The sequence below is a fragment of the Neoarius graeffei genome, chromosome 26 (genome assembly GCF_027579695.1).
Source record: "Neoarius graeffei isolate fNeoGra1 chromosome 26, fNeoGra1.pri, whole genome shotgun sequence".
Lineage (NCBI taxonomy): Eukaryota > Metazoa > Chordata > Actinopteri > Siluriformes > Ariidae > Neoarius > Neoarius graeffei.
In genome coordinates this window covers 3,894,503-3,920,924 of record NC_083594.1, presented here as the reverse complement: position 1 = coordinate 3,920,924, position 26,422 = coordinate 3,894,503, and the positions used below count along the sequence as shown (strand labels likewise).

Sequence of the window (26,422 nt, the reverse complement as noted above, 5' to 3'; positions counted from 1 at the left end):
GTCAACTCTGTGTCCGCAGGAATCTGCCTGGCTCCTCGTACACCTCACAGTGTTTTCTACGACTACCTTCCGGAACCTTCCATCATCCCGCCGAGCAGACGCCACGCTGACAAATCAGGGCGCCACAAACCCAAAGAGAAACGGGAAAGCTGTAAGCAGCAGTAAAGGCAAAGGTGTTTTTTTTTTTTTTTTTTAAAGTTGTGTACTGTCGTTTAACATCAGAAACGGTCTGATAAATCAGGAATAAAACACAACAGGCTGCTGTGATGAAGCAGAGTTCCTGTTACCAGCCCAAAGTTGATTAATTTCCTGTTACAGCAACCCCTGAAGTGTTTTACTCCTCTTATACTACAGCAATGTGCCAACGATGACTACAAATTTGCATTAATTGAATAACGATGCACGTTTTGTCCGCTTATAGTTACATTTAATGTTGTGGTGTTAGTTTCTTACAGCAGCCTCTTTTTTTTTTTTTTTTCCTCTGTCTTGAAGTTAATAAGACAAAAATAACGCAGCTTGTCATGTTAACGCTTTGCCTCTGACTGTTACAAAGCACTGATACTGGAGACTCCTTCTGTCTCTTTTTAGTCCCTGTAACACCTCCTGATTAATCAGAGTCGAAAATTCAACAGCATTGTAACAAAACACTATAAAAGAGACCAAATCAAATATGTTAGCGTCCAAAAGTTCGCGTCCACTGCCAAGAACAATGTCATTATACACCATAAAGCCAAAAGTATGTGGACACCTGCGGATTGAACATCCCATTCCAAAACCTCTGCTCTTCTGGGAAGACTTTCCATCTTTAGTCAAACAGAATCAGTCTTCAATAATACAAATCAAAGCAATAAGTATCATTCACTCTCGACATTAATGGTGATGATGCACACATGACCACAAATAGATTCCAGTATAAAGTTATTAAGAAACAACTACAACTGTTTTGGGAGTATAATAATATTCTTACGATAGAAATATAATCTACTACACATCTAAAATATCCCTCAGCATCCATTATAGTAGAATCAGCAATTTGAGATCCTAAACATCTCAAAATGAGAGTCTAAAAGAATTACAGTAGGTAAAAATAATAATAAAAGTAATGAAGACGCGAAATAAGTGTTCCAGATCTAAATATAGTTTCATATGTGGAGAGAGTTCAGCATCGTATGGAGCATTAATGGACGTAACACGGTGCTAAACTACTCAGATAATTTAACATGAATTTTTTTTTTTTAAATAAATTCGAAAGAAATCATGCAGCCAGTGCAGTGATGTGATAGGATCTCTTTTCCTGGTGTGTATCAAGTGTTTTTAAATTAGTAATCCTCTTGTTTTTTGCATTAAGGAGGTTTTAACAGGTGATTATTATTCCTTAAATTGTAACAAAAAACAGGCAGTTTTAGTAATAGTACTAATTTTATTAATAAGTCAAGATGTGCTTTATTAGAATCCAGATGTAATAGATTGTCCATAGAGCCTGGATTCCACAGTTTAGCATGCCTTTTTTTCCATTTGGCTTCACTATCATTTACGAAGAATTTCTATGTAATGTTTGTTTTTTTTTTGTTTTTAAAAAGTGATTCATGCATTCAGTATGGCTGTACCGGATATACAGGTTCACAGATACAGTATGGCCAGCTGTGATCAAGTTTCATTGCTATGAAGAATGACGAGTAACTCATTGAGCGTATGGACAAAAAATTTTAATTGAACAGAGTACCGAGCCTTGTGGTACACTACAGTGCAGAGATATTCAGACTGCAGGGAAGGAACTGCAATGGAGAACTAAAAATAACTATTCTGTACCTGCCAACTTCTACGTATTTTCATCAGAGATTTACATTTTACAATCAGAATTCAAAAATGCGCCAAAAGAGCAGCCTTACTTTTTTTTCCGTCCGCCATTATAAAAACATCAGATGAGTCATTCGACACGTGAACACTCAACACGCGAGTACGAATGAGCTTCAAAAATGTGTCGATGTGATACAGCGCTCTCGCTTTCTGTCATGGCAAATGGAAGTTTTTTTAAAGGTAGTTCATGTGAAATAATGTTTAGCAGCGTGTGTCAGACTTAACAATCGTTAAATAATTATATCACATCGGTTAACTGTAGTATTTATTACAGATCCCACTGAAAAATTTCAGGCAAAAATAATCCAAAACTGAACGTCTGGTTTAGAAAAAAAAACCAGACTAAATAGGTCTACAATGACATAAATAATGTTGATGTTATTTGTAACTGAACTGTGATTTTAAATGCTGTTTGTTTTCTCTTTTATCTGACGATCAGAAAACATTCAGGGTTTCAGGAGAGATGTCAGATGATTAGACAAGTGATTTGTAAAAGGATCTTTATCGAGCAGGTAGTTACTGTGTTCCATCTTTACTGCTCATCACATTTACCAATCTCTTCTGCTCTGGTTTTGTTTCATTTCATTTTCCAGTGAATAAAAGGCAATCATGTTTTGTCCCTGGCAGAGTTCTCAAAAATCTGGGACGTGGGGAGTCGTGGGAGGGGGGGAATTTGAATACGTCTGCCGTAGAAAATATCACATTTATCTGAAGGGCATTTAAATAATAATAGTGTGTGTGAGACAACATTTTGATTAAACTAGGACAATTCTGAGTAAGGTTTTGTGTTATTTATATATAAAATTAAGTTATTCCACAAAATCGAGTCGTACGTGAGCTGACGAGGTGCGTAGCACAGAGTTGTCTATAATCCGTGTACGACGAGATTGAGTGGAATAACTTTTATTCTATCCACATTCACTGGATTTTGAGAAACAGAGCATTTTTATTTTTCACAAATTCGATAAATAAAAACTTTAATACAAAACATCCAACAGAATCATTTCCGCTTAGGCGAACTTCTTAAAAACCTATCGATGGCTGCATGAATTGACTTTTTAGTGTTGTTGGGGTTTTTTTGTAGAAAGTACCGTCTTGCTGTCGTGCCGAGGTAAAGAACAGCTTTAGACGTTTATTTAATTCTTCCTTGGACATTTCAGTTCTGTAATTTTCAAACTTCTTTGAGCTTTTCAACCAATTCAACAAATTTTAATGCTTAAAGATGAAGAATGTAAACAAACCGGCGAAATGACAGGAGCAATTTGTGAAAAAGGTGGTGATAAGAATCCTTGGAAAAAAAAAAAGATCTGTTCTTACCAGGCTCCAGCTTACCTGCGACCCTGTAGGACAGGATAAGCAGCTACAGATAATGGATGGATCTGTTCTTACCATCAAATACTTTTTATTCCATATTTTGTTGCCTTTCTTTTTTTGCATTTTTTGGGGTTTTGTTTTTGAGTAGAGTTTTTATTTCGTCCTCGGTTGGTTCAGCAACACGCGCCGCCATTTTGTTTTTCTCTACTTGCAGTATATGAGCTGATACCCTAGTAGTAGAGTAGCCAATCAGAGCGCACGATTGCTCACTGGAGTGAATGTGGATAGAAAAAAAATTATATATGTGTGTTGAAATATATTTCAGTACATCTTTTTTCATTAAAAGACATGTTTGTAGTCAGATTTTTTATTCCTATAGTATATAAAACATTGAAATAAATCGAAAAGCATATTAGATTCATGCACAATCAGTAAAATCTGTTCGATAAATGAGACACTATTGATATTGCCGTATACAGTGTGTCCTTGGTGTTTTGTTTTTTTTTTGGGAGGGGGGCGTTGCTTTGCCTTAGTGTATTTTTGGCACACCTGTCCACTTTTTTTTTTTTATTATTTTCTAAAATTCTCTTCATGAACTTGCACTGTACACTCCATACTTGCAGGTCATGTAATAGTTGTAACAAAGCTCTGAATAAATGTTCTTTTGAATGATTAATAATGTGAACGCAGCTCGACCCGTGACTGATACGAGTCTCTGAATGAATGAATGGATGAGAGAGATGTTCACTGAGTTTCTGATCACGTGCAGGGGAATTCTTGTCATGTTGAACTGTTTAGGTGTCGAGCTGCGTCAGAATATTATTATAGATCTGCTTAGCTATGGATTCACTCCACCCACACACACTCACACACTTCACCTTGAATGTGGTCACAGTTTCTGCTACTTTAACCCACATTTTTGTTTTATTTTTATTTTTTTTTTTATTCCTATGGTAAATTTAGTCGTGGTTGAAATGAGGCATAATTTAGATCACAAACTTTTTATTATCTAGGTCAGTCCATGTCAGCTCAACCAAGGCTTCCTGTATAGTACCAGTCGAAAGTTTGTACACCCTTACTCTACTCATTCATAGATGTTTCTATGTTGTGGCTATTTTCTACATTGTAGAACAAAACGGAAGATATTAAAACTATGAAATAGTTGGAACATAGAATTATGTGGTAAACAAAATATCTTTCATATTTTAGATTCTCTACACTAGGTATCGTTTACCTTAATGACACTTTGTACACTATTGGCGTTATCTTGACCAGCTTCATGAGGTTGTCACCTGGAATGCTTTTCAATTAACAGGTGCCTCGTCTAAAGTTAATTAGTAGAATTTATTGCCTTCTTAATCCATTTGAGATCAAATAGTAAATAATAAAAATGCTACAAGTTAATAGCCCTATTCAACACCCCAACTGTACTAATCCATGCATGTTATATGAAGAACCGAACAACTAAGTACAAAGTGGCATCCGTCATTACTTTTCAGACATGGAGAGTCTTTTAATTAATGAAATAAAGAATAAATATTGAATTAGAAGGCATGTCCAAACTGTATTATCTAATCTACATAATCTATTCTTCTAGCACACAGAAAACCAGATTTATGCCTCGTTGCCTTGTGTACCACGTTTGAATTTTCTCTATGGAAAAAAAAAAGATAATTTAATTCTGAAACCATATTGGTATTCTGTTTATTTTGGGAGTGTAACATCACTAGGAAGATATAAAAGCCTGGAGACCAAGATGAGGTCATTCCTAAGCAGAATATTAAAGCAAAAGAATGAAACAATAAGGGTGTAAACTTGTCCTCGCGACTTGTAAAAATGTGTTTTTGCTCTTGCTGTTGGTCCCTACGACTCTGAAAGGTGTTTACAGCGGCAGTTTCCTGAAGTGTACTGAAGTGTCTTTCCACAAAACCAAAATAAGGGATGTAGGTACTTAGTAAGCGTCATTTTCAAATCCCCAAACTTTGCTCCAAAATGAGAAGCAAAATTGACACCTGCCCTAATAAAATAGTGAAACTAGGTCAGCAAATCAAGCTGGAAAAGTGTTAATATTTGGCTTTCTTCATCATTTGTGTGTATATTTGACCAGTTAATAAATTACACTGTCGTACTAAAAGTAAACGTTTTTGGCGGAAGAATTTTCTGAATTTGGTTGGTTTGATGTGGAATGAGCAAACTGCAAATGTGCAAAAATAATCACAATTTTATTTATATTTACACCTTTCATACATTTTAAAATGCAATTCAAAGTGCTTTACAAAGAAAGAAATAAAATAAAATAAAATAATTATAATAATGCAAAATATTACAAATGCAAACTATCCATTACAACCTGTTTTTTAAATAAATAATCCTGCACCAGGCAGATTCACAAATCTACTCAATAAAGCTGTGTAGAAAATATAACTCTTAATTTAAGAAGGCACTATTTATGAAAAATAATTTAAAGCTCAATTAAAGTTTGCTTTATATTATTTTATGAAGCAAACACACACACTAACAGTAGCTGTGTCAGAAATCCTGTGTCACACAACCAGCTCAAAGGGCTTGTCGTTCGAGAGCAGAGACGAATGACTGCCTCGTTCCTCCTGCGGAAAACAGAAACTGCACTGTTCAGGTTCAGGAGCCAGCCTCCGCCCTGCTGAATACACAGAGACAGACAGAGAGAGAGAGAGAGAGAGAGAGAGAGCAAGCAATAGTGTGGTTAATCATTTATAATTGATTGAGTTCAGAATATTGGCAGTTTATTCAGTCAGTTGTTTACACTTTCCATCACACCCCTTCGATAAAACCAGCAACTTGAACACGTTTTAAAACCTAAATCTGATCATGAGATAGTTCAACCACAGACGACGTAAAGTCATTAAACGTTTTGGGATTAATCCTGTTAGAGGACGGATGTTTTTAGGTGCATTCTTTCAGAAGAAGAAAGCTGAAATACTTTGAAACTGTGAATACTTTGGGTTTCATATATACTGACTACTTTTTTTTTTAATGTTGACTAAAAAAGACACACGTTATTCAGTCGTCACACACTGAATAATGGGAATCTAACACGGCTTGACAGTAATCACACAGTAATGAGGGGGAGTAGCACACAAAACAACCAGGAATCACATATCACACAATAGAAATCACAGAGAAACGGATGTGAATATCATGGGAATTACAGTAAATGACTGGGAATCTTACACTAAATGTTGGGACTGGCAGGAAAGGACTGGAATTCACACTAAACACCTGGGAATTACACTAAATAACTGAAATTATTAAACATCCAGGACACTTTTTTGATGGAATAAAAACGCGTTCTGTTCCCTTCTAGCGGGTTCCATTCATTTGGTTCGATAGCATGCAATATTGTTAGCATGTCGATTATCCTGCGTGTATTACGTCACTCAACCCAATGGAGAATGAGCGTTGAATATGGTTTACGATATTGCATGGTTGTCGAGACAACATGACGTCACACGTCGGAGATGTAAACTTTCGCGCTAGCGAGTGACTGGGACGATTTGTAAGCAAACATGGCCGCCAGGTTTGCTTCGTTAAATACAGAAGATTTTGTCTTGAACAACTGCAATGTGACAGTTAACTACGAGCAAAAGTAACTTTGAATTTGAACTGTGAACCTGTATGTAGTCTGTATAGAAGTTGGGTTGTTCGGGCTTTTTGGACTTGGACAATTTTTATTGTTAGAACTTTGACTTTGTACAGTACGTTGGATTGACGGAACATTGAATTACATTGGATCAGAATCAGCACAGGATATTGGTAAGTTACCCCCCCTGTTCTTGACGTTTTGTAAAATCCATAATTGTTCTATTGAATATGTAGTAATAATAATAATGTTAATATTGGCTGGCTTTTTTTGTGGCATATATTTTCATGGTATAACTCATCTTCGACTCGTTTAATATCATGCTAGCTGAATGGAATATATCTGATATACCACTCAACGCCAGCCAATATTATTTAAATATCACACACGATGGGAATTGCACACTAAGCAACTGGGAATCTTACACTAATCAAATGGAGATTACACTAAATAACTAGGAATCTTACACTAAACAACTGGGAATTACACAACACATTTGGGAATTACACCGAATAACTAAGACTCTCTCACTAAAGATGGGAATCACACACTAAACAACTGGGAATTACATGAACTGGGAATCACACACTTCATAGTGAAATTCACACCAAATGGTGGGAATCACTGGGAATTACACAATAAACACCTGAAATTCACACTGAACAACTGGGAATCATGCCCTAAATCGTGGAAATCTTACAGTATACAATAGTGATTACACACCAGTGAGGAACCGTCAAGGCCTTCTAGGTGTTCAGAGTAGCCCAAATATATCAGCATTTCAAATGTTATATTTAATTTCTTTCATTCTTTTATAATTTCATTATAATTATTCTCTTCTAATTCTAATTTGGCTTGATTTTCTATCAAATGTGCGTCAGAAATGAAAGGGTTACTGTCCTGAAGACATTAAAATAGAGTTCTCCAATGAAATTGCATTGTTTGTTGTGTCTAGGCTGAGAAGAGTTTAGAGCTGCTCACTCACTGGTTAGGACTTCATTGCCGGGACAGAAGGCCATGGCAGTGTATGTTTATGTAGGAAGTGACATGAATTAACCAATCAGATTTTGATTTATAGTGGGAGGGTTATCCAAAAAGTTATCACCCTCGGCATTCTCGAAGGCCAACGCGAGCTTAACTGCGAGTCAGTGCGGCAGTGAAGTCACCTTCCAGCCGATGTAGCGTTCATCAGTAGTGTTAGCAAATGCTAATAAAGCGGTCAAGCCAGCGCTATCGAGAGCTACAGACTAACGACTGAGAAACTAAGATTTCTGTCTCCAGACTCTTCTTCCACGCTGCACGCTCACTGCAGTATTTTTCACTCAGAATTAAGTATTCATTTCCCTGTGTAATTTACTGACTTACTTTTAAAATCAACATCAACAGCTACACACAACGGAGCGACCTGGCAGCCTGATGCTAATCCCTTATGAAGTCCTTTGCCCTGTTGCTTTTTTGGTGTCTGGCTAAGTTTTGGCTGAGCTCAAGTCCCAGCTCTAATAGTAACGGTTCACCACTGGAACCGCTAAATGGGAATCTCGCACTAAATCATGCATAAATCAAATGGTTTCAGTCAAAAAAAAATGGGATAAATTAAACACTATGATCTAAATCATACAGTAAATGGTGGGAAGGGGAATGTTATAGAGTGGGTGGGAGAGATTTCATTCGCATATTCATTAGATTTGTTTAGCTTCTTTGGAATTGTTCAGAATTTATTTATTACTCCAAACATTTTTATCGTCTCCAGTTTGTCTTGGGATGATTTATCTCTCCCAGACTCTGACATCTTTTACGATTTTTACAATATGACAGTCCTCACCAGCTGGAGATTCCACGGGCCCGGGTGGCAGCTTCACCGTCTTCTCCTTTTTAAAATACAAGGTCATGCACAGACTCATTGCTGAACTGATGATCAAGCAGGCACAGATTATAACGAGGACCAACATCACCCTGGAGTCTACACGAATTCATACAGAAACACGAATCAGTCACAAACACACATATTATTATCTATAGCATAGTACTGCAATCATGAAGTGTAATTTTTGTGTACAGGAATCTTTACTGTCTGTCTTTAGTGGACTCTCGGTGGGTTTTACATCAGCACAGACGATGTCGCTGACGGCCGTCCCTGCAGCCACGATCTGCTGATCCGGTGATGGACAGCTGAGGAAGAAATCACAGAATGGGCCACACGAAGACGAACATGTCACAGACACAGTGAAGCTTGTGCTTGAGGCTCGTCTTACCTGCTACTCCACTTAACACAGCGATGATTGATCTGACTGTTGAATGTTCCTTCAGGGCAAGGCCGGCAACCTCCTGTTATTAGAGAAATGTATGTCTTTACTGCCATGATAACCTTTCACAGTGATGTGTTTATTAGCAACACACACCGTGTTATTAATTGTGCCACTGTCTTGCTCTTTCTATCTTCTTTCAACAAGAATCATGTAGTGACGTGTCCTTCGAGAACGAGTCGGCTCAGCGCTGACCTTTTTACACAATACCGTTTACTCTTGCAGTGTAATTTAATAAATCCTCTTCCATTACATTAGAAATTTAATTTTTCACAAAAGTGCCTAGAATATCTCTAATGTGGGGCGGCACGGTGGTGTAGTGGTTAGCGCTGTCGCCTCACAGCAAGAAGGTCCTGGGTTCGAGCCCCGTGGCCGGCGAGGGCCTTTCTGTGCGGAGTTTGCATGTTCTCCCCGTGTCCGCGTGGGTTTCCTCCGGGTGCTCCGGTTTCCCCCACAGTCCAAAGACATGCAGGTTAGGTTAACTGGTGACTCTAAATTGAGCGTAGGTGTGAATGTGAGTGTGAATGGTTGTCTGTGTCTATGTGTCAGCCCTGTGATGACCTGGCGACTTGTCCAGGGTGTACCCCGCCTTTCGCCCGTAGTCAGCTGGGATAGGCTCCGGCTTGCCTGCGACCCTGTAGAACAGGATAAAGCGGCTAGAGATAATGAGATGAGATATCTCTAATGTTGTTTCGGGTATTGGTGAACCGATTCAAATAATCAAACTCGCTGAACTATCGGAAATCTCACAACGAATTTCAAGCAAGGACTTTAAAGCACGGGAAGGTTATTTTAGAGACACCAGCTCCAAAAAGCTCGATTTTTGAAAGTATCCAACCAAAAAATCCCACCCCTTCTCTTTAGCCCTCCTTCCAAAGCCACTTCTCCAAAACACATGAACGTGCACCGCCTGAGTACCGCTGGAGGACGAGTCCATGAGAGAGCGTTTGGGGGGAGCAGTGTAGTGTGTTCGTGTCATTGCCTTGTCCGGCTACCTCATTTCTCTTTCACATGTAAGAAAACATATGACATTATCATAATGAATGTAAACAAAGCCACAGGGCTGGTAAAGTGGGATTCAAACCTGTAATGGGATTCGACGATCAGCACACAGATTGGACATTACTTGATAATTATGTAAACAAAAAACATCAAAACTTGAAAATGAAGCCACAATAAAAACCATCACTGTTGAAAGGCAGGAGGAAGACTCCATAAAGAGCTCTTAGGGCTATTTGGTGTGTGTGTGAGAGAGAGAGAGAGAGAGAGAGAGAGAACGAACATGTGTGTTTGATCAGAATTGTAACTCGTTATTCATAAACGAGTCGGTTCTTTGAATTTATTAGATGAGTGTTGAGAGCTGACTTGCATGTGTGAGCCATCTTTCTTTCTTTACTTTGTCTCTGCCTGCCTTTCTTTTTCTTTCACTTTCCTTCTGTTTCTTTCTCTCTTGTCAGTATCTTTTCTTCGTCTACTTGCCTCTTTTTCTGCCTCTATTTTTTTCTTCTCTCCTTCATTTTTGTCTGTCTGCCTCACTTTCTTTTCTGTTTCTCTGTCTAACTCTGTCTGTCTGTTTCACCAACTTTCTTTCTTTCTCTCACTTTCTTTTTCTGTCTCTCTGTCTAACTCTGCCTCTCACTTTCTTTCTTTCTTTAGTTTGTCCCTGCCTGCTTCTGTCTCTCTTCCTTTCCCTGTCTGTCTTTCTTTCTCTCACTTTTTTCCATCTTTCTTTCTGTCTAACTCTGTGTCTCTCTGTCTTTCTCTAGCTATTTGTCCTTCTGTCTTTTCTTTGTGTCTGTGTTTCCCCCAGAAGGTGATGATGGACAGGTTGAGTGAGGGAGGTGACTCACTGTTTTCTGTCGGTTCTTCTCCTTTAGCACACTGTTGGATGCAGAAGGAACAGGCGTCGTTTCCACACACAAATCCCTGAACACACTCACACACTGTATCACTGCTGGCGCTGCACTGCTGCTTCACTCTCTGTGGACCTGCGACAGCACAAACATTAAAGTATTCTCAGTTAATTCATCACCAATCATCACTGCTGCTGTAAACGGCTTCAGGAGCGTCACACGCGCGTGTAACTGAGCACCTGAGGGGTGTAAGTGTGATGTTCGTACTTATGCACTGGGTGCAGCTTTTGCAGAACATGGCAGTGTCCAGAATAGTGTATGTTCCGTTCTCACACGGCTTACAAAGCTCCTTCACGTTTGAACCGCACAAAGACACCAAGTGGTTTCCTGCACACACACACACAAACACAAAAAAGCTTCATGCACTGCTGAGGGGTGTGTGTGAGAGAGAGAGAGAGAGAGAGAGAGAGAGAATATGGTTGTCACGATCATGCTACACTTCACTTCTCACATTTGTACTTCATGTTGCATTGTTTACTCTCGGGAAGCTCTGTTCCTTGCTTTCTGTTTGTTTTTCTGTCCATCTGTGCTCTCTCTCTGTCCATCTATCAGTCAGTCTCTCTCTCTCTGTCCATCGATCAGTCTGTCTCTCCTCATCTATTGCTCTCTCTCTCTCTCTCTCTCTCTCTCTCTCTCTCTCTCCATCAGTCTCTCTCTCCTTTTCTCTCTCCCTTTTTCAGTTTCTTTTCTTTGTCTTCTTGTCTCTGTCTCTCTGATTCTTTCTTTCTTTACTTTCTTGTCTCTGCCTGCCTTTCTTTTTCTGTCTCTCTGCAGTTTAAAAAAAAAAACCCTGCAGTTTATATTCATTAAAATGTCACTCATACAGAATCATGAAAAATAATAGCGTATTAATTCAGCATCAGGTTAGCATGAAATATTTTTACGTTATTTAAATAGTTAAACCTCATCACACAGGCACTGCTTGTATTTTGTAAAAGTTTTGTGTTTGTTTAGTCCTCGTCACTTACCTGGTTTACATTTCTTACAGCAAACTCTGCTGGAGGACGAGCTGTCCAACGTCCAGTCGTCACAGCCCCGTTCCACCTCGTGTCCCAGAGACAGAGACAGAGAGAGAGCCAGAGTCAGAAGGAGCCACATCACTCGGGGTGTAGAACACACACACTGGTAATAGTCAGAGTGGTTGAGAGCTCTTCAGATGGTCTGAATAAGTGAATCACTCGCTTCTCAGCCGCAGTGTGTAAAGCTTCATGCATGACATCACAGATGTAACTTCCCAAATGTCAGTGTTGCCCCCACTACTGCCACTCCCACGTTCTTATTGCCCACACACTTGCACATCAGCAAACACACCCATGTAGATGTGCACTGGTGTGTGTGTGTGTGTGTGTGCTTATGTTTGAGCGTGTATATAATCAGTTTGAGTCAATATCAAAATCTCCTCGTGTGTGTGTTTCCCATAAAGACGCTTGGGCAATTCTTCAAAAAGGAGAACAGTAAATACACCACAGGGAAATTTTCAAGAACGCCGTTGAAAATAAGGTTAAATCTTTTTAAAGTGGTTCTGTGATAACTGAAGATCCCTGAAGTGTTTATATGATGTTTGTTTCCCCACGTCGAGCTCTTTTGGTACCACTGGAGAACCCATTTTAATAGCTTTTATGTTTTTTATTTAAATGAGTTCTATGTACAGTACTTGTAGAAATATATCAAAAAGGCTCAAGACTTTCTCTCTTTGGTTAGAACACTAGAACAGGTAGGAGGTTTTTTTCTCTTTTAAAGCTGAGCCCTTTAGATCACTAGGGCCTTTAATGATCCGGGCCGGCGAGGGCCTTTCTGTGTGGAGTTTGCATGTTGTCTGCGTGGGTTTCCTCCGGGTGCTCCGGTTTCCCCTCCACAGTCCAAGGTTAGGATAATTGGTGGCTCTAAATTGACCGTGAGTGTGAATGGTTGTCTGTGTCTATGTGTCAGCCCTGTGATGACCTGGCGACTTGTCCAGGGTGTACCCCGCCTCTCACCCATAGTCAGCTGGGATAGGCTCCAGCTTGCCTGCGACCCTGTAAAACAGGATAAGCGGCTACAGATAATGGATGGATGGATGGATGGATGGATGGATTACATTAATGGCATTTAGCAGACACTCCCTGGTGAAAAATAAATGTGCTAAGTATACTAAAATTTAGCATACTTTTGTGTACTTGAAGCCACACTAATAATCAATATACTTCAGTGTGTTTATGATTAGTTAACTTGAGGCATGCTATTTTGGAACAGCTAATTTTTTACTAAATATATTTTAATTGTAATTAAATTGTAGAAAAGTGCAACTTGAAGTGTATTTAGTGTACTTTTATGTGCTAAATTACACATAACTTTCACTTAAAGTATATTTTAGTATAATATATTTCTATAAAGTGTTATATAGTATAATTATTTTAAAGTGTGTTAAAAGTGTTAGCGTGAAATCGTGATGTTAGTATACTTTTTATATATTTACAAAAAGTACAATTTGTGTAAGTACATTTTCAATATACTATTGAAAATATGAATATACTTTAAATACAATAAAGTACATTTATTTTTCACCAGGGCTGTCATCCAGAGCTGTGTACGGTACAACACACCCAGAACAGCCTGGGAAACAGTTGAGGGTTCGCTGCCTTGCTCAAGGGCACTTCAGCCATTCCTGCTGGTTCAGGGAATTGAACCAGCAACCTTTTGGTCCCAAAGCTGCTTCTCTAACCATTAGGTCATAGCTACCATATTTTATTATAAGAGGAATAAATTGTACAGTAACATGGCTGTGAGAATTATATACAAATTGTGTTTTGTAATCATTTTTTTGAAAAAAAAAAGTGAATCAGTCAGGAAGATTTAAGACCTTCAGACGTGATACTGGATTGTGATTGGTCAGAAGAAGGTGCTGATTAGTTCTCTATAGCAGCACCTCTGACAGTAGTGCAGCTGCAAATCACAGGTTTATATTAATGCTCTTGTTCTGATGCGTTATTGTTTCTATAGTAACAGCTCGCTCACTGGGATTTGTCAAGCAGGGCACTCGAAATAAACATTATTTTGATATGGTGAAGACTTCTGTCAGGAAACCTTTATTTATTTAACGTTTATGGAAGGAGTCTTGCCAGAATATAATCTCACTGGCCACTTTAATAGGAACTTGTTGATTCTACGATCCCTGTTCTTAGCTGCAGGAGTGGAACCCAGTGTGTTCTTCTGTTGAGATGCTTTTCTGCTCACCACATTTGTAAAGAGTGATTATATGAGTTACTTCTGTAAAGCTGCTTTGCGACAATGTTTGTTTGTTGTTAAAAGCGCTATACAAATAAACTTGACTTGACTATATCCTTCCTGGCAAAAAAGCTTGAACCACCTCGAATCTGTCCATTTTCCTCTGACCTCTCTTATTAACAAGGCGTTTGTTTCCATGCACAGAACTGTCACTCACTCACTCACTCACTCACTCACTCACTCACTCACTCACTCACTCACTCACTCACTCAATGTTTGTTTTTCGCACCATTCTGTCTGTGTAAACTCTAGAGACTGTTGTGTGTGAAAACCCCAGGAGATCAGCAGTTTCTGAAATACTCAAATCAAACCAGTCCATCTGGCTCAAACCAACACCCATACCACAGGGAAAGAAAGTCACACAAAAATTGAGATCGCAATTTTTCCCGTTCTGATGTTTGAACATTAACTGAAGCTCTTGATTTGTAGCTGCGTGATTTAATGCATCGTGCTGCTGTCAAGGGATCAGTTAGAGAACTGCAGAAAACAGCGGGTGGATTTAGGGGTGTTCCTATTAAAGTGGCCTGTGTGTGTATATATATATATTTTCATATTCTGTCTTATTAACTTCAAGAAAGGGTGGTGAGAGAAGGATGATGTTCCACAACATTAAATGTAAATATAAATTGATAAAAAGTATGACGTGGCATTCTTTAATAAATATAAAGAAGATTTTTAATCGCTGTGATATAAGAAAATAATCAAAGTGTTATTTCTCCTGTAACAGCTCACCCATTGGACAATGAAATGCAAAAAAAAAAGATGTGAACCGTAGGCCTAAATATTAAAATGTTGTGTTTTTTTTTTAAATAAATTAAACTATCCTCCTTTTAATCCAGTGTTGTTCTGGCACCATGACACCACTTCACTTTATTACTTTTTCGTCATGTCGTACTTTTTTAAAACCAAATACTACTGAGACAAACACTTCATCTTCAGTTCAGATGATTTATTAACACGTCTCCTCGATCATTTAGGAACGCAACAGTGTTTGCCTAATGTTCGATCGATTAAATCCACACAATGACATTGTGAATTAGTGCTGAAGCACGTCCAGTTCTGAGAACTGTATTTATCTTGTGCGTCACGTTGTCCTCAGGATTTCTTCACTTGTCCTCGTCATTATTCTGTTCTCTGAGGAACGTGGATTTCCACGTGTCCATGTTGAGGCCTAAAGTGAAACTGCGGGTTCTGGGTAGTGGCTGGAAAGTCTTCTGGTTCCTCAGGAATGAAGATTTGACCTCATCGTTACGCTTTTTCATCAGGGCGAGAGCCGGAGTTATCGGGAAACTTTCGTGTAACTGAACAGAGAAAGACATTCACAGTATTAATTTAACTCTGAAATACTGAAAATTGTTTGTATTACACACAAGATACTACACTCTTAAAAATAAATGTTAACTCTAGAACCTTTCATTTTGTTCCTGTGGAGGAAATTTTAAATGTTCTGTGTAGGTACGAGGTTTGGCTTTCGTTTTTAGTCGGCTTAAAAAAGCTTCAAGTATTCAGACTACCATTAAAAGACTTCTTTTCTAAGAGGGTACTAATAATGCCACCCATGTGATACAATTCAGGAGACAGGAACGAGATCCGGGTCTGACGCACATTAGCCTGACTCTGGCTCTTCTTCAATGTCTCGGTCCCCGGGGAGCTCAGGTCCAGCGTGGATTGGCTGATTGTATCTTTGGCCATTTTTGTCTTCAGGTTCTTGGTGCTTTTCAGGATGTCACCCAGATTCCAAGACTTTTCGGTCTGAGGAATGCTCATAATAATGGGTTTCTGAAACGAAATCAAGAGTCAGAAAGAGTTCTTATACTTCTGTAATTTTGTTTAAGATGAATTGTTGTACTCCCTGTATGGAAAAACAATATGTTTAAACGTTATTCACAAAATCGAGTTGTACATGAGCTGATAGCTGATGAGGCGCGTAGCACCGAGTTGTCTACGTATAAGCCAAGTATGATGAGATTGAGTGGAATAACTGTTTTATTCTATCCACAGTCACTGGATTTTGATAGAGTATTATTATTATTATTATTATTATTTTTGCAAATGTGATAAAACTTTTATACAAAATATCCAACAAAATTATTTCTACTTAGAATGTAAACAAACTGACGGAATGACAGGAGCAATTTGTGAAAAGTGCTATCATAATAATTCTTGAAAATTTTTTAAAAAATACGCTCTTTCCATCAAATACTTTCATTCCATATATTGTTGCTTTTTTTGGGGGGGGTGTTTTGTTTTTGAGTAGAGTTTTTATTCTTGCATGTTTTATTTTTGTCTCATCTCATTATCTCTAGCCGCTTTATCCTGTTCTACAGGGTCGCAGGCGAGCTGGAGCCTATCCCAGCTGACTACGGGCGAAAGGCGGGGTACACCCTGGACAAGTCGCCAGGTCATCACAGGGCTGCACATAGACACAGACAACCATTCACACTCACATTCACACCTACGCTCAATTTAGAGTCACCAGTTAACCTAACCTGCATGTCTTTGGACTGTGGGGGAAACCGGAGCACCCGGAGGAAACCCACGTGGACACGGGGAGAACATGCAAACTCTGCACAGAAAGGCCCTCGCCGGCCACGGGGCTCGAACCCGGACCTTAGCGACAGCGCTAACCACTACGCCACCGTGCCGCCCTTATTTTCATTTGATTTTTACATTTTTTTTTTGTTATTATTATACTTTTTGGAATAAGGGTTCTTCAAAGGGTTCATTATATAATTAATGTTTCTTGGTGTCCAAAACCCTCTGAATAGAACCTTTAACAGTTTTCTCAGAGACAGACACAACTGAATAACCTTTAATTCAGAATGTATCCTGTAAAAAATATTTCAGAAAGAATTTCAGCAACTAAATGCATCATTATCAAGCAACTTAGGACAAATTAATGACACGAAAACACTTCAGGTCCAAGAACCTGTTGTAGAAACTATAAGCATTCTTCCACTTGGAAGAACAAAGGACTTTTGAGGGTTCTTCATTTTTAAGAGTGTCGATTCCACAGGACTGCCCTCAGATGAGGTTTGGTTTTCATGTCCTAGAAAGTCCTCTGACTCGATGTGAAAATATACATATGTACAATATGCATGTTGTAGCACCTTATGATGGACTGGAGCTGCAGTTGACCTGGGTGTCGTCTCCTCTGGGATTGTGTTTTCCCCCCAACTTCTGTCCAGATTTGGTAAACAATCCTGTCTGTGAGCGCGTGAGAAGGGCACAAAGTCTTCCATCAGGTTCCTCTCCATCCTGAAATCTCGGTGCCTGAACGCCAATCCTTCGTCACGTTCTGTCAGAAACCCGTATTGAAACCTCTCAGGTTTTTGCATGTTCCTTTTGTAAAAGCAGAGATATAAATTTGTGTTAGGAATAAAACACTGTTTTGTGCTGTTGTAAGAAAATAATCAGAAATGATAAACCTGACACAGCTGTTACAAAGCACTGTCACTGGAGACGCCTTTAACTCCTTGGTTAAGTAACTGCATACGTTTTTTTTTTTTTTTTTTAATTCAGTGTACGATTAGAGTTGGATGACGTGGAAGATCTGCCATATGAGTCGAATTAGAACGAGGGCATTAATATAAACCTGTGATTTGAAGCTGCACAACTTTCAGAGATGACCAATCAGACTCGAGAAGTGCTCTGCTAGGAATCCAAGAATAAGCATAAACAGCATTAAAAAAAAAACACAGAAAAGTTTCCGTCTCACCAAAGCATCGCTTGATCTGGTACATGCCTCGGCTCAGCTGCAGCACGATATAACCTGTGTCACAGATAAGGGATAGCATGAGAAATGCACAGTATTTATGCACAGATGGAAGAGATAAAAGAGGAGCAAGGGATTTCTTTACTCGTCTTTGTGGATATTTGGTTCAAGGTGAAATTTAGAGCTGTATAGTCTGGAGTTCATGAAGTGTACAATGCTCCTTCTGTGCGAAGATCTTGAACTCAAATGCCAATATTACACCCTTAATGAAGGGTCATATGAATCACACCACTGGATCTTATAACCTAAAGAATAGACTAAGTCAAAAATCCCAAACTTGATCCACTCACTTGCTTTCATCTTGCCGTTCAGTGACATGAAGAGCTGTTACACCTGCCCCAGGAGCCCCAGTATGCCAGTCAGGTCCTGTTCTGTGAAACTTTGGCAGTTCTTCAGAAAACTCGGGCAAAACCTGGTCCTCTTCACTCTTCTGAAAGACCCCAAGAGCGTCCCAGTCTATAGGAGAGTCAGCGATGGGTGGTGGAGGGCTGGAAGGGCAGTCGAGCAGCACTTGTTTTTGGGTATTTGGTTCTGCTTGGTAAAGGGTTTTATCGATCTTGGGAAGCTCCAAGGGCCTGGCATTTTTCCATGAGTCAGGAACAGGTAGTGAGGTGGCATAAAGAATGCGGAACTCCTGGTCAAATAACTCCACCACCGGACCACTGAGGACAGTGACGAGCTGCCGGTGTAGATGAGCATCAGTCCAGGTCAGGCTGGAAAGCAGGAAGTGGATCAGGATATTGGGCAAAACATACAATGGCAAAAAGTACACCAGGTTAAACCATGATATTTGCATTTATGGACAGATAAAAAAAATAGAAACCTTTAAAAGTTCTTCAGTTGTCCTTCTGAGGAAACCATTTAAGGTTCTGTGTAGAACCCTTACTTCAAAGTCTTTCCTTATCATAAAGAGAACCTTTTTGGACAATTAGGACATTTAAGTATCCAATGAGCCCTTAAAGAACTGTTTGAGTACCAAGTATCAAGATGGTTTACCAAAACAAGTTCTAGCTATTAAGAAGAAATTCTTGGGTTAAAAAAAAAAGTTCCCCAAGGGTTCCTTAGGAGTTTGTTTTTAAATAATTTGGGATATTCAGCTTTAAAAATGGTTATACTTTTAAGAGAGTATGTATTAACCAGGTAAGGATGGTATACAACCTCTTAATTATTGGTCATTATTTTCTTCTTTACTATTTAGAACCTGTCAGGCATTTAAAATTTAGCTCTTGGTACTTGGGACACTCTCTTAAAAAGGTTTTTTAAGGGTTCATTGGATGATAAAGGTTTCTCTGGAATGTTCCTAGTCCATAATGGTTTGTTCAGATGGGCCACTGAAGATCTCTTCAGCTAAATCTTGAGCAAATGTTCTTTCTTTATTGTAAATATCTTTAAAAATACACAGTATCTCTGGCACAGTTCATTATTTATTACTGTTATTATGTATACGACATTTTGCCCCAACCTCCAACCACTAGATTGGACGTTTGACACATACTTCCTTCCACTTGAAGTCACCTCAGAAGATCTCTCTTACCTGTAACTGCCCAAAACCACCGTCTTCAAATCCACCAGGATAAAGTTCTCCTTCAGTTCTCCCTCCACTATCTTCCCATCTCCAGACATGAACATCTTTCCACCCAAAATCCTAACTTTTATGTTCTGTCAAAAGGGCAGATCATAAGATATTGGCATTGCTGTTATCTTCTTGGAATGGCAGTTGAAGAATAATTCTAATACACTGACTGCAATAAGGTTCCATCTAGCATCCTAATGGGTTCTTTGGTTTATCTGCATTGGGGAACCCTTGAAGATTCTGTGTCAAACCTTACAATAAGCAGTATGTTCAACTAAAACCTCTTTAAGAGGCTGGAAACCCTAAACAATAGCAGAGAGAGAAATGTAGGTGTGCCAACAGAAGGCTAATTTGGAATTCAAGCTCATTCCCCATGTGTCAATCAGCTTAGCTCACACTTTCATGCATACTAAAGAACTACTTGCCAGATTTATTTTCCCAAAAATCAAAGTTTAAAAAAAGAAAAAGTAATCTAATAGAAGTTTGCCTAGCTTTTGCCTAAATCTTGTAGTATAGTTTCTGGAAAACATTATACTTTGCATTGTGTTTGTTTTAAAATCTAATTAAATAAATATAAATCCAGTATTTTATACCATGAAGGATTGACAAATACGGTAAGCATTCTGGTTATAATATTACTGTGTTCTGTTTGCTGTGTCTACACTTAACTTTCATTAACGTATAAGTGGAAGAAGATTCTGGATCATATATCCAATGTTCACCCAACAGAGCCAACACATTCCACTCGAGTCAACTTGCTCACAAATGACTCATCATGAAGAAGAAAGAGCCCTTGAACCTTTTTGAAGAACAGTTTGAGGTGACTGAGAACCCTTTCTACAAGTGTACCAAGTACCAAGAGGGAAATGTTACTCCTGGTAGGTTCTATGTGTTAAAAATAAAAGCCTTGAGCCTTGACTTAAAATAATAACTAATGATTTGTCGTTTGTACCACACACTTATCTGGTGAATATGTACACTCTTAGGAAAAAAAAAAGGACTCTTCAAGGATTCTTAGCATCCAATAAAATGGTTACACTGCACTTGGAAACCATTCAGAATTGGTTCTTCAATTGGTCTTTAAAGGGTTCTTTGGATAGTTAAGGTGTTTTGCTTCCCAAGTTCTTAATAGAAACCTTTTTGATAAGGAAATGCTGTTGTTGGATCCTACAGAGGACTCTTTAACAGTTTCGCAAGATGGACAACTGAAGAACCTTTCATGCTTCTAAAAATTGTGTGTACAAGCCTGGAAAAAGTGTTCTTCAAGGTCTCTTAAAGGGTTCCTTGGATAGTTAAAGTGCGTCACTTCCTAAAAAGGTTCCTTTTTGAGAGGAAAACATTTTGTCGGGTTCTACCAGAAGGATGGCTGAATCAGCACTATTTTTTTTTGAAGTGCGTTCTTCAAGAGTTATTTAAGGGATAATTATTTGGATAGTTAAGGTTCTTAGAATCCTAAAAACCTTTCTGATCAGGAAAACCTCCATTGAAGGGTTCTACGTGGACCAATTTGGACCTATAAATGAGCAACGAGAATGATTTTGCCGACCGTTAGTTGACATTAGGAAATCTTGAGACGGTGTATTTAGCAACCACTCATGAGATGAAGCTCATATTACCGTTATAGGATTTAAAACCAAGCCATAAGTATTTGTTTATTTTCTACCTCGGACAACTTTGTTGGAGGAGGTTATGTTTTCGCCTCCATTTGTTTGTTCCCAATGTAACTCAAAATGTAGTGGACAGATTTTGGTGAAATTTGGAGGAAAGGTGATCCATGGGCCAAGGAACAATTGACTAGATTTTAATGCAAATCCAGATTTTATTTTATTTTATTTTTTTGTCTGTTCCCAACGTAACTCAAAAAGTAGTGAATGGATTTGGATGAAATTTGGTGGACAGCTGTAGTATTATCCCAGGTTCAAGTCATTTGATTTTAATGTTGATGATAAAGTATGTGGCTTGGTGGAGGTATGCGGCCTAATGAGTGCCCTTCTAGTTTATTTATTTTTTAATCGGGCACACGTTGAGCACCTCAGCTGCAGATTAAGGTGGCACAGTCACACTCTGGTACTTCTACACCAGTGTCCTTAACCATCAACAGAACCCTGAAGAATGTTGGTTTATTTCACAAACCTCTGGTGTTCCAGCTCGTGTTACTTCCAGTGAATAGACGCATTAACATTCTCAACATTCCTAGATACGTTTAGCATTAATCGAGTCTCAGTCTGCAGTTTTGTAAAGCATCAGTTGTTTTTCTTTTGGTTTTTTTTTTTTCCAGCCAGCATTAATTCTGACTTATTGAATGCAGTGTAACCTGTTACACTTGGCTTTCTGTGGAGCATCACTGACATTCCTTTCTTTGACATGTGAAGATGAAAAAGAATGTTGTATGGGTTACTGTGACAGAGCTGTAAGGAGTGTCGAATTGTTTATTTAAAAGTAGGATTTAAATTGGGAAGTGCTCATTCACATCTAATAAACATGGTGTTAAACTATGGGGAGTTGCTTAAATTGGCTGTTCATCGTAGAGGTGCTGATGTTCAGATCTTTTTGACTAACCGGGTGCTTGAGCTGGTTTGGTGTGAGGTTATCTTGTGCAGGTCTTCGGTTGAGGATGATGTAGATGATAACGCCTCGCGATGCAGCCAAGTGCAGATCCTTGATCACAGTGCTGTCTGTGACTCTGTCTGCTACAATAGCGATCAGCTGCTCGACAAAAACACACACAGTGAAGACATTTGGCATAGAAGGTGCCATAATGCAAATTATGCTTTCTCTGGTTCTTACAGTAAAAAGAGTATGTACTGTGTAATAACATTTATGGACATGAACCAACAGTATTGGTTTAACCTGTTCCTATGAGCACAGTTTGTCTAGATGTTATCATGTTATTATTTAGTGATGATTGACTGTCCTGTTAAATCAGATTAACTCATGATTGTTGGGAAAATGTATTTAAAGACCAGTCAGTCAGTCAGTCAGTCAGACCAGCACAATAGCCACGTTTATGGAAATGCACAGGTTTACAAACAACTTTTCTGCTGCAGTTGACGGAAAATGTAAATTACAAATTATGACTAAAGTATCTTTTTAAAAATACAATTTTCTTTTTATATTCTCTAAAAATGCTTTGCCTTGTTGCTCTCAGAACAAAATAATCTCCTGAATCTATCGGTCATATAAATTAAAAAAAAAATTTATTCTAGAAATTGAGCTCAACCTCATAATGTTTCGTGTCGGAAATATATTGTTATTTTGGGCTAGCAGCGCTGGCATAAATTGTTACTCTCACTCAGGATCTTTCTACTTTCTTCTTCTTCTTATTATTATTATTCTCCTAACATTTTAGGATGCTGTTTCTCCCTCAGTTTTCAACCAATCATCACCAAATTTCACATGAAGAAGAATACCTCTGGGTTGAATGACATTGCTATGACTTTTGGTGCTGATCTGGATCACTGATCCAAAATGATCCATGAAAAATGGGCTTTTTTCCCCACTAAGTGTCATTCTCTATCTCTTACCGTTCCGGATCTATAGGGTACGGTGACCAGACGTCCCAGTTTGTAACAGCTAGCGCAAATCACTGCGACTTTAGTCACAGTCTCTATCTAGTGATTATTATTATTATTATTATTGTTATTATTATTATTATTATTATTATTATTATTATCATCCTAATGTTTTAGGATGCTATTTCTCCCTCAGTTTTCAACCAACCATCGCCAAACTTCACATGAAGAAAATCTCTGGGCAGAATTACGTTGCTATGACTTTGGGTGCTGATCTGGATCACCGAACCGGAATGATCCATGAAAAATTTGATTTTTTTTTCAATCACTTATAACTGTCAATTTTGATTATTTTTTCAATCAATCAATAATTATTATTATTATTATTTATTTTGTTTAGGGTGGCAGGGTGCAACTTTTCCTCACAAAGTGTCATTCTCTATCTTTTAGCGTTCGAGTGCTCCGAGATGATGCTAAAAATAGTAATACTGCGCGTGTGCAGCCATCTTGGAAGTCACTCGCTCCAGAGCGCACATAGAGTACACATCATAGAGTACACATCATAGAGTACACATTTAGCGATTCGTTTCTGCGTTAGAGGGCTTAGAAGCTTGGATTTTTTAAGAATTTAGACATCTGAAGTGATGGAGCACTACTGTGAAAGTTTGGATAAGCAGGCACGGGAGCGTTATGCTGAGAAGGTACGTTTCATTGGGAATGTTGATCCATACACTGTTAGTGAGAAGGAATGGAAAGCTGACCCCAGCGTGTTGCCACATTTAACATACATAGATCTTGTGAACTATCTAGTGTTTCACCCAAGTCCATTTTGTGAACTAAAGGATTTCCAGAACTACAAAAGCATGGAAGCATACGATAGATTTGTGTCCGGTTGGGTCTGCGATGTGTCGGTGTTGACTGCTGAAGACGGAGAGACAAAAGTGATCAGAGGGAAAGTGTTACACTCGCAGAGTCTATCCCAGCCTAGTCTACACCCCTGGATAATAGTTGACAAGAGACATGCTATTTTGTGTGCACATTGCAACTGCGTTGCTGGACTTGGGGAATGTTGCTCCCATGTTGCTTCCCTGTTGTTTTATGTTGAAGCGGCCACGAGACTGAGGGAAAGAACGATGGTCACACGACAGCCGGCATACTGGATGCTACCGGCAACTATGAAATTAAAATAACTATTTTAGTAACTATTTTAGTAACTATGAAATTCAAGACAATATTAACCTACCTGTCACAAAGTGATCAGAACAAATCCGGATACAGTCCAGTTTTCCTAAATTTGATCGGTTAATGGCAGCCAGCCACTGTCGTCTCCTCTGCTCGCTTTTCTCCTGTGCTGCAATTCCCTGGTTAGTCACGACTTTAGGGAGTCTGTGGAAGCTTTTGCCACCCTTTTCCCCCCGGCTACTACAGCCAACAATGACACACGTATTCAGCATTGTCACCCCTTTTTGCTTCGCTGGACAACAACAATGCACTGACACAGCGACCTTTGACTTCCAATATGGCCGCCGCCGGGTGCGCGCTGACCTCGAAGCACTCTATAGGGTACGGTGACCAGATGTCCCAGTTTGTAACAGCTAGCGCAAATTACTGTGACTTTAGTCACAGTCTCTATCTTGTTGTTGTTGTTATTATTATTATTATTATTATTATAAGCGTGAAATGAACATCGCATTTTATGATGTATCGGAAGAAATAATGACATTGCGGATGGTTACAGATGATTCAGAATTGGCATCGCAGTGGGCGAATTTGTTAAATTGCGCACTAATACAACCAGAGATATAAACTAATCCAAAACAGTCCAAAAAGTCGGTTTTGATTTCAGATTTTCATCATTATGACCATTGTGCCTACCGTTGTGGCTCCCTGCAGCAGCCTCCTGATCACCTCACGGACATGAGGAGTCTGCTCTGCTGGAGGATTGGTGTAGACCATGGCTCGCTCCACACTGTCCCATCTGTCCTTCTCCGGCCACCCAAGCTCCAAATGTGGGACCGTCGTGTCCGAAAGCATGGGGAAATACTGATCTGAGAATCCCTTCACGCCTGAACTGGTTTCACTCCTGACATCCCCATTTTCCTCAACGTCCACGTGACGATCCTCCACCCAGCTGGAGATCTGGTTCACCTCCTCCACGGAGAGAAAGGGTTCGAGTCGATTTGCGCTCAGTTTGGTGTAGAAAGCGCTGGGACCATCTCTGAGCAGAGACTCCAGGGCACCGCGTTCCACCTCAGAATGGAGGAACTCTGGGTTGAACTCATTTGCTGGCAGGAAAACTACATCCTCGTTTAGGCTCTGCACCTGAGAGTTGGACATTGTGGCCAGAACTAACAGCAGAAGTCCTTTTATTTGGTGATGGTTGTGATGCTGGTGATGTCGCTCATGGTGTTATGTGAAGAATAAGTGATGTCTTGTGGACATCATCCAAAAAGTTTCTTCTTCATTAATCCTTGCTGCAGCAGCACAAATTTTTAAACTGAAGAGGAGACGTGTAATGCAGTGGTAATTGTCGTCTGTGAGTGAAAAAGCTTGTGAGCTTGTGCTGGAGCGAGTGAGAGAAAGCTCAGCCTGAAGAATGTTCTCTGCCCTTCTCAAACATGTCATCTATGCCTTGTGCTTGTGTACACAAGTTGTGCAATTTGGTAATAATACTCAAGCTAGACTTGGGTTGATAACAGCTACAGGGAAGAAAACACGCGCGCGCGCACGCATAAATCTTAAACTTTCCTTTTCATTCATGCAAATTATTGTAGCTCTACCTAAAAGAAACATGACCTACTTGAGAAATCTGCTCTTTCAGTCTTCATCCATGTTCATCTTCACTGTAAGAAGACAATCGGCGTTAATCGGTCATGGCTGATCCGAGGAAAGCTGAACTTTCTCCCTTTTAATCCTTGCTCTGTGAGGCGTATCCTAACATTGTATTCCTGTCTGTATTGTACCCGTTCCTCGCTCCAGCTAACACAAAGTGCCTCTTTCTCTCTGTGCTCTCAGACTATACAAATCCTGACTGGTTCTACCAGATGAGCAGGTCTCAGTTATGGAACTGGAGATCTACTGATTCGAGAATCTACAGTCCGGAGATGCACCTCCTACTACTCACAGCAAAAGGTCAGATATAGTATAGAAATATGAGGATACACATGTTGGACTGAATGACTGTGTATTAAACCAGTTGAACCTACTGAATATGAACACCACCTCCGAACTGTGTTAAAATGAGCAGTGTGCGATAATCACCAGTCTTACAGGAGACCCGGGAATCACACAC

The 26,422-nt window shown here is 39.3% G+C and overlaps 3 protein-coding genes across 10 annotated transcripts in view; 1 reads left to right on the top strand and 2 right to left on the bottom strand.

Annotated features, from left to right (window-relative positions):
* ccdc50b (coiled-coil domain containing 50b) overlaps nucleotides 1–9,153 on the top strand; it is a 45,614-nt gene extending 36,461 nt beyond the window's left edge. For 4 of the 5 annotated variants that reach the window (XM_060910988.1, XM_060910987.1, XM_060910990.1 and 1 more), the window contains one exon: nucleotides 20–4,334. In XM_060910988.1, coding sequence (XP_060766971.1) covers nucleotides 20–165 — 146 coding nt within the window. In that variant the 3' untranslated portion in view covers nucleotides 166–4,334. Of the gene's footprint in view, nucleotides 1–19; nucleotides 4,335–8,871 lie in introns of those variants that run through there. The other variant, XM_060910986.1, reaches the window with a different exon arrangement.
* On the bottom strand, nucleotides 5,516–12,263 carry tnfrsf9b (tumor necrosis factor receptor superfamily, member 9b). Of its 3 annotated transcripts, none has more exons than XM_060910992.1 (7): nucleotides 11,975–12,263; nucleotides 11,214–11,333; nucleotides 10,944–11,081; nucleotides 9,043–9,115; nucleotides 8,847–8,959; nucleotides 8,613–8,750; nucleotides 5,516–5,830 (listed from the first exon to the last, which is right to left on the bottom strand). In XM_060910992.1, exons 1-7 carry the CDS (start codon nucleotides 12,102–12,104, stop codon nucleotides 5,715–5,717), a joined length of 828 nt encoding a protein of 275 aa, XP_060766975.1. In that variant the 5' UTR covers nucleotides 12,105–12,263; the 3' UTR covers nucleotides 5,516–5,714. The 3 variants fall into 3 exon arrangements, with proteins under 3 accessions (XP_060766975.1, XP_060766976.1, XP_060766977.1); XM_060910993.1 differs by having other exon boundaries at nucleotides 5,516–5,827; XM_060910994.1 differs by having other exon boundaries at nucleotides 8,859–8,959; nucleotides 11,975–12,262.
* A 2,941-nt stretch (nucleotides 12,264–15,204) lies between these two features.
* Nucleotides 15,205–26,174, bottom strand: fam83e (family with sequence similarity 83 member E). Of its 2 annotated transcripts, XM_060910634.1 has the most exons (9): nucleotides 25,931–26,174; nucleotides 25,006–25,829; nucleotides 22,178–22,324; nucleotides 19,580–19,704; nucleotides 18,336–18,758; nucleotides 17,989–18,042; nucleotides 17,381–17,612; nucleotides 15,876–16,049; nucleotides 15,205–15,571 (listed from the first exon to the last, which is right to left on the bottom strand). In XM_060910634.1, exons 2-9 carry the CDS (start codon nucleotides 25,465–25,467, stop codon nucleotides 15,377–15,379), a joined length of 1,812 nt encoding a protein of 603 aa, XP_060766617.1. In that variant the 5' UTR covers nucleotides 25,468–25,829; nucleotides 25,931–26,174; the 3' UTR covers nucleotides 15,205–15,376. The 2 variants fall into 2 exon arrangements, with proteins under 2 accessions (XP_060766617.1, XP_060766616.1); XM_060910633.1 differs by having other exon boundaries at nucleotides 25,006–26,174.
* Nucleotides 26,175–26,422: the final 248 nt, after the last annotated feature.

What these genes read in the sequence shown, in the direction of transcription:
- tnfrsf9b (XM_060910992.1), bottom strand. Translation starts at nt 12,104, where the DNA reads ATGTGGCTCCTTCTGACTCTGGCTCTCTCTCTGTCTCTGTCTCTGGGA. An exon ending in AAGCTGCACCCAGTGCATAA is followed by an intron (nt 11,082 to 11,213) that starts GTACGAACATCA and finishes GTGCTGTCGCAG; the next exon opens with GTCCACAGAGAGTGAAGCAG. An exon ending in GCCCGTGGAATCTCCAGCTG is followed by an intron (nt 5,831 to 8,612) that starts GTGAGGACTGTC and finishes CTGTGTATTCAG; the next exon opens with CAGGGCGGAGGCTGGCTCCT.
- fam83e (XM_060910633.1), bottom strand. Translation starts at nt 25,467, where the DNA reads ATGTCCAACTCTCAGGTGCAGAGCCTAAACGAGGATGTAGTTTTCCTG. An exon ending in TGCTGCAGGGAGCCACAACG is followed by an intron (nt 22,325 to 25,005) that starts GTAGGCACAATG and finishes TTTGTCGAGCAG; the next exon opens with CTGATCGCTATTGTAGCAGA. An exon ending in GTGGTTTTGGGCAGTTACAG is followed by an intron (nt 18,759 to 19,579) that starts GTAAGAGAGATC and finishes CCTGCTTTCCAG; the next exon opens with CCTGACCTGGACTGATGCTC.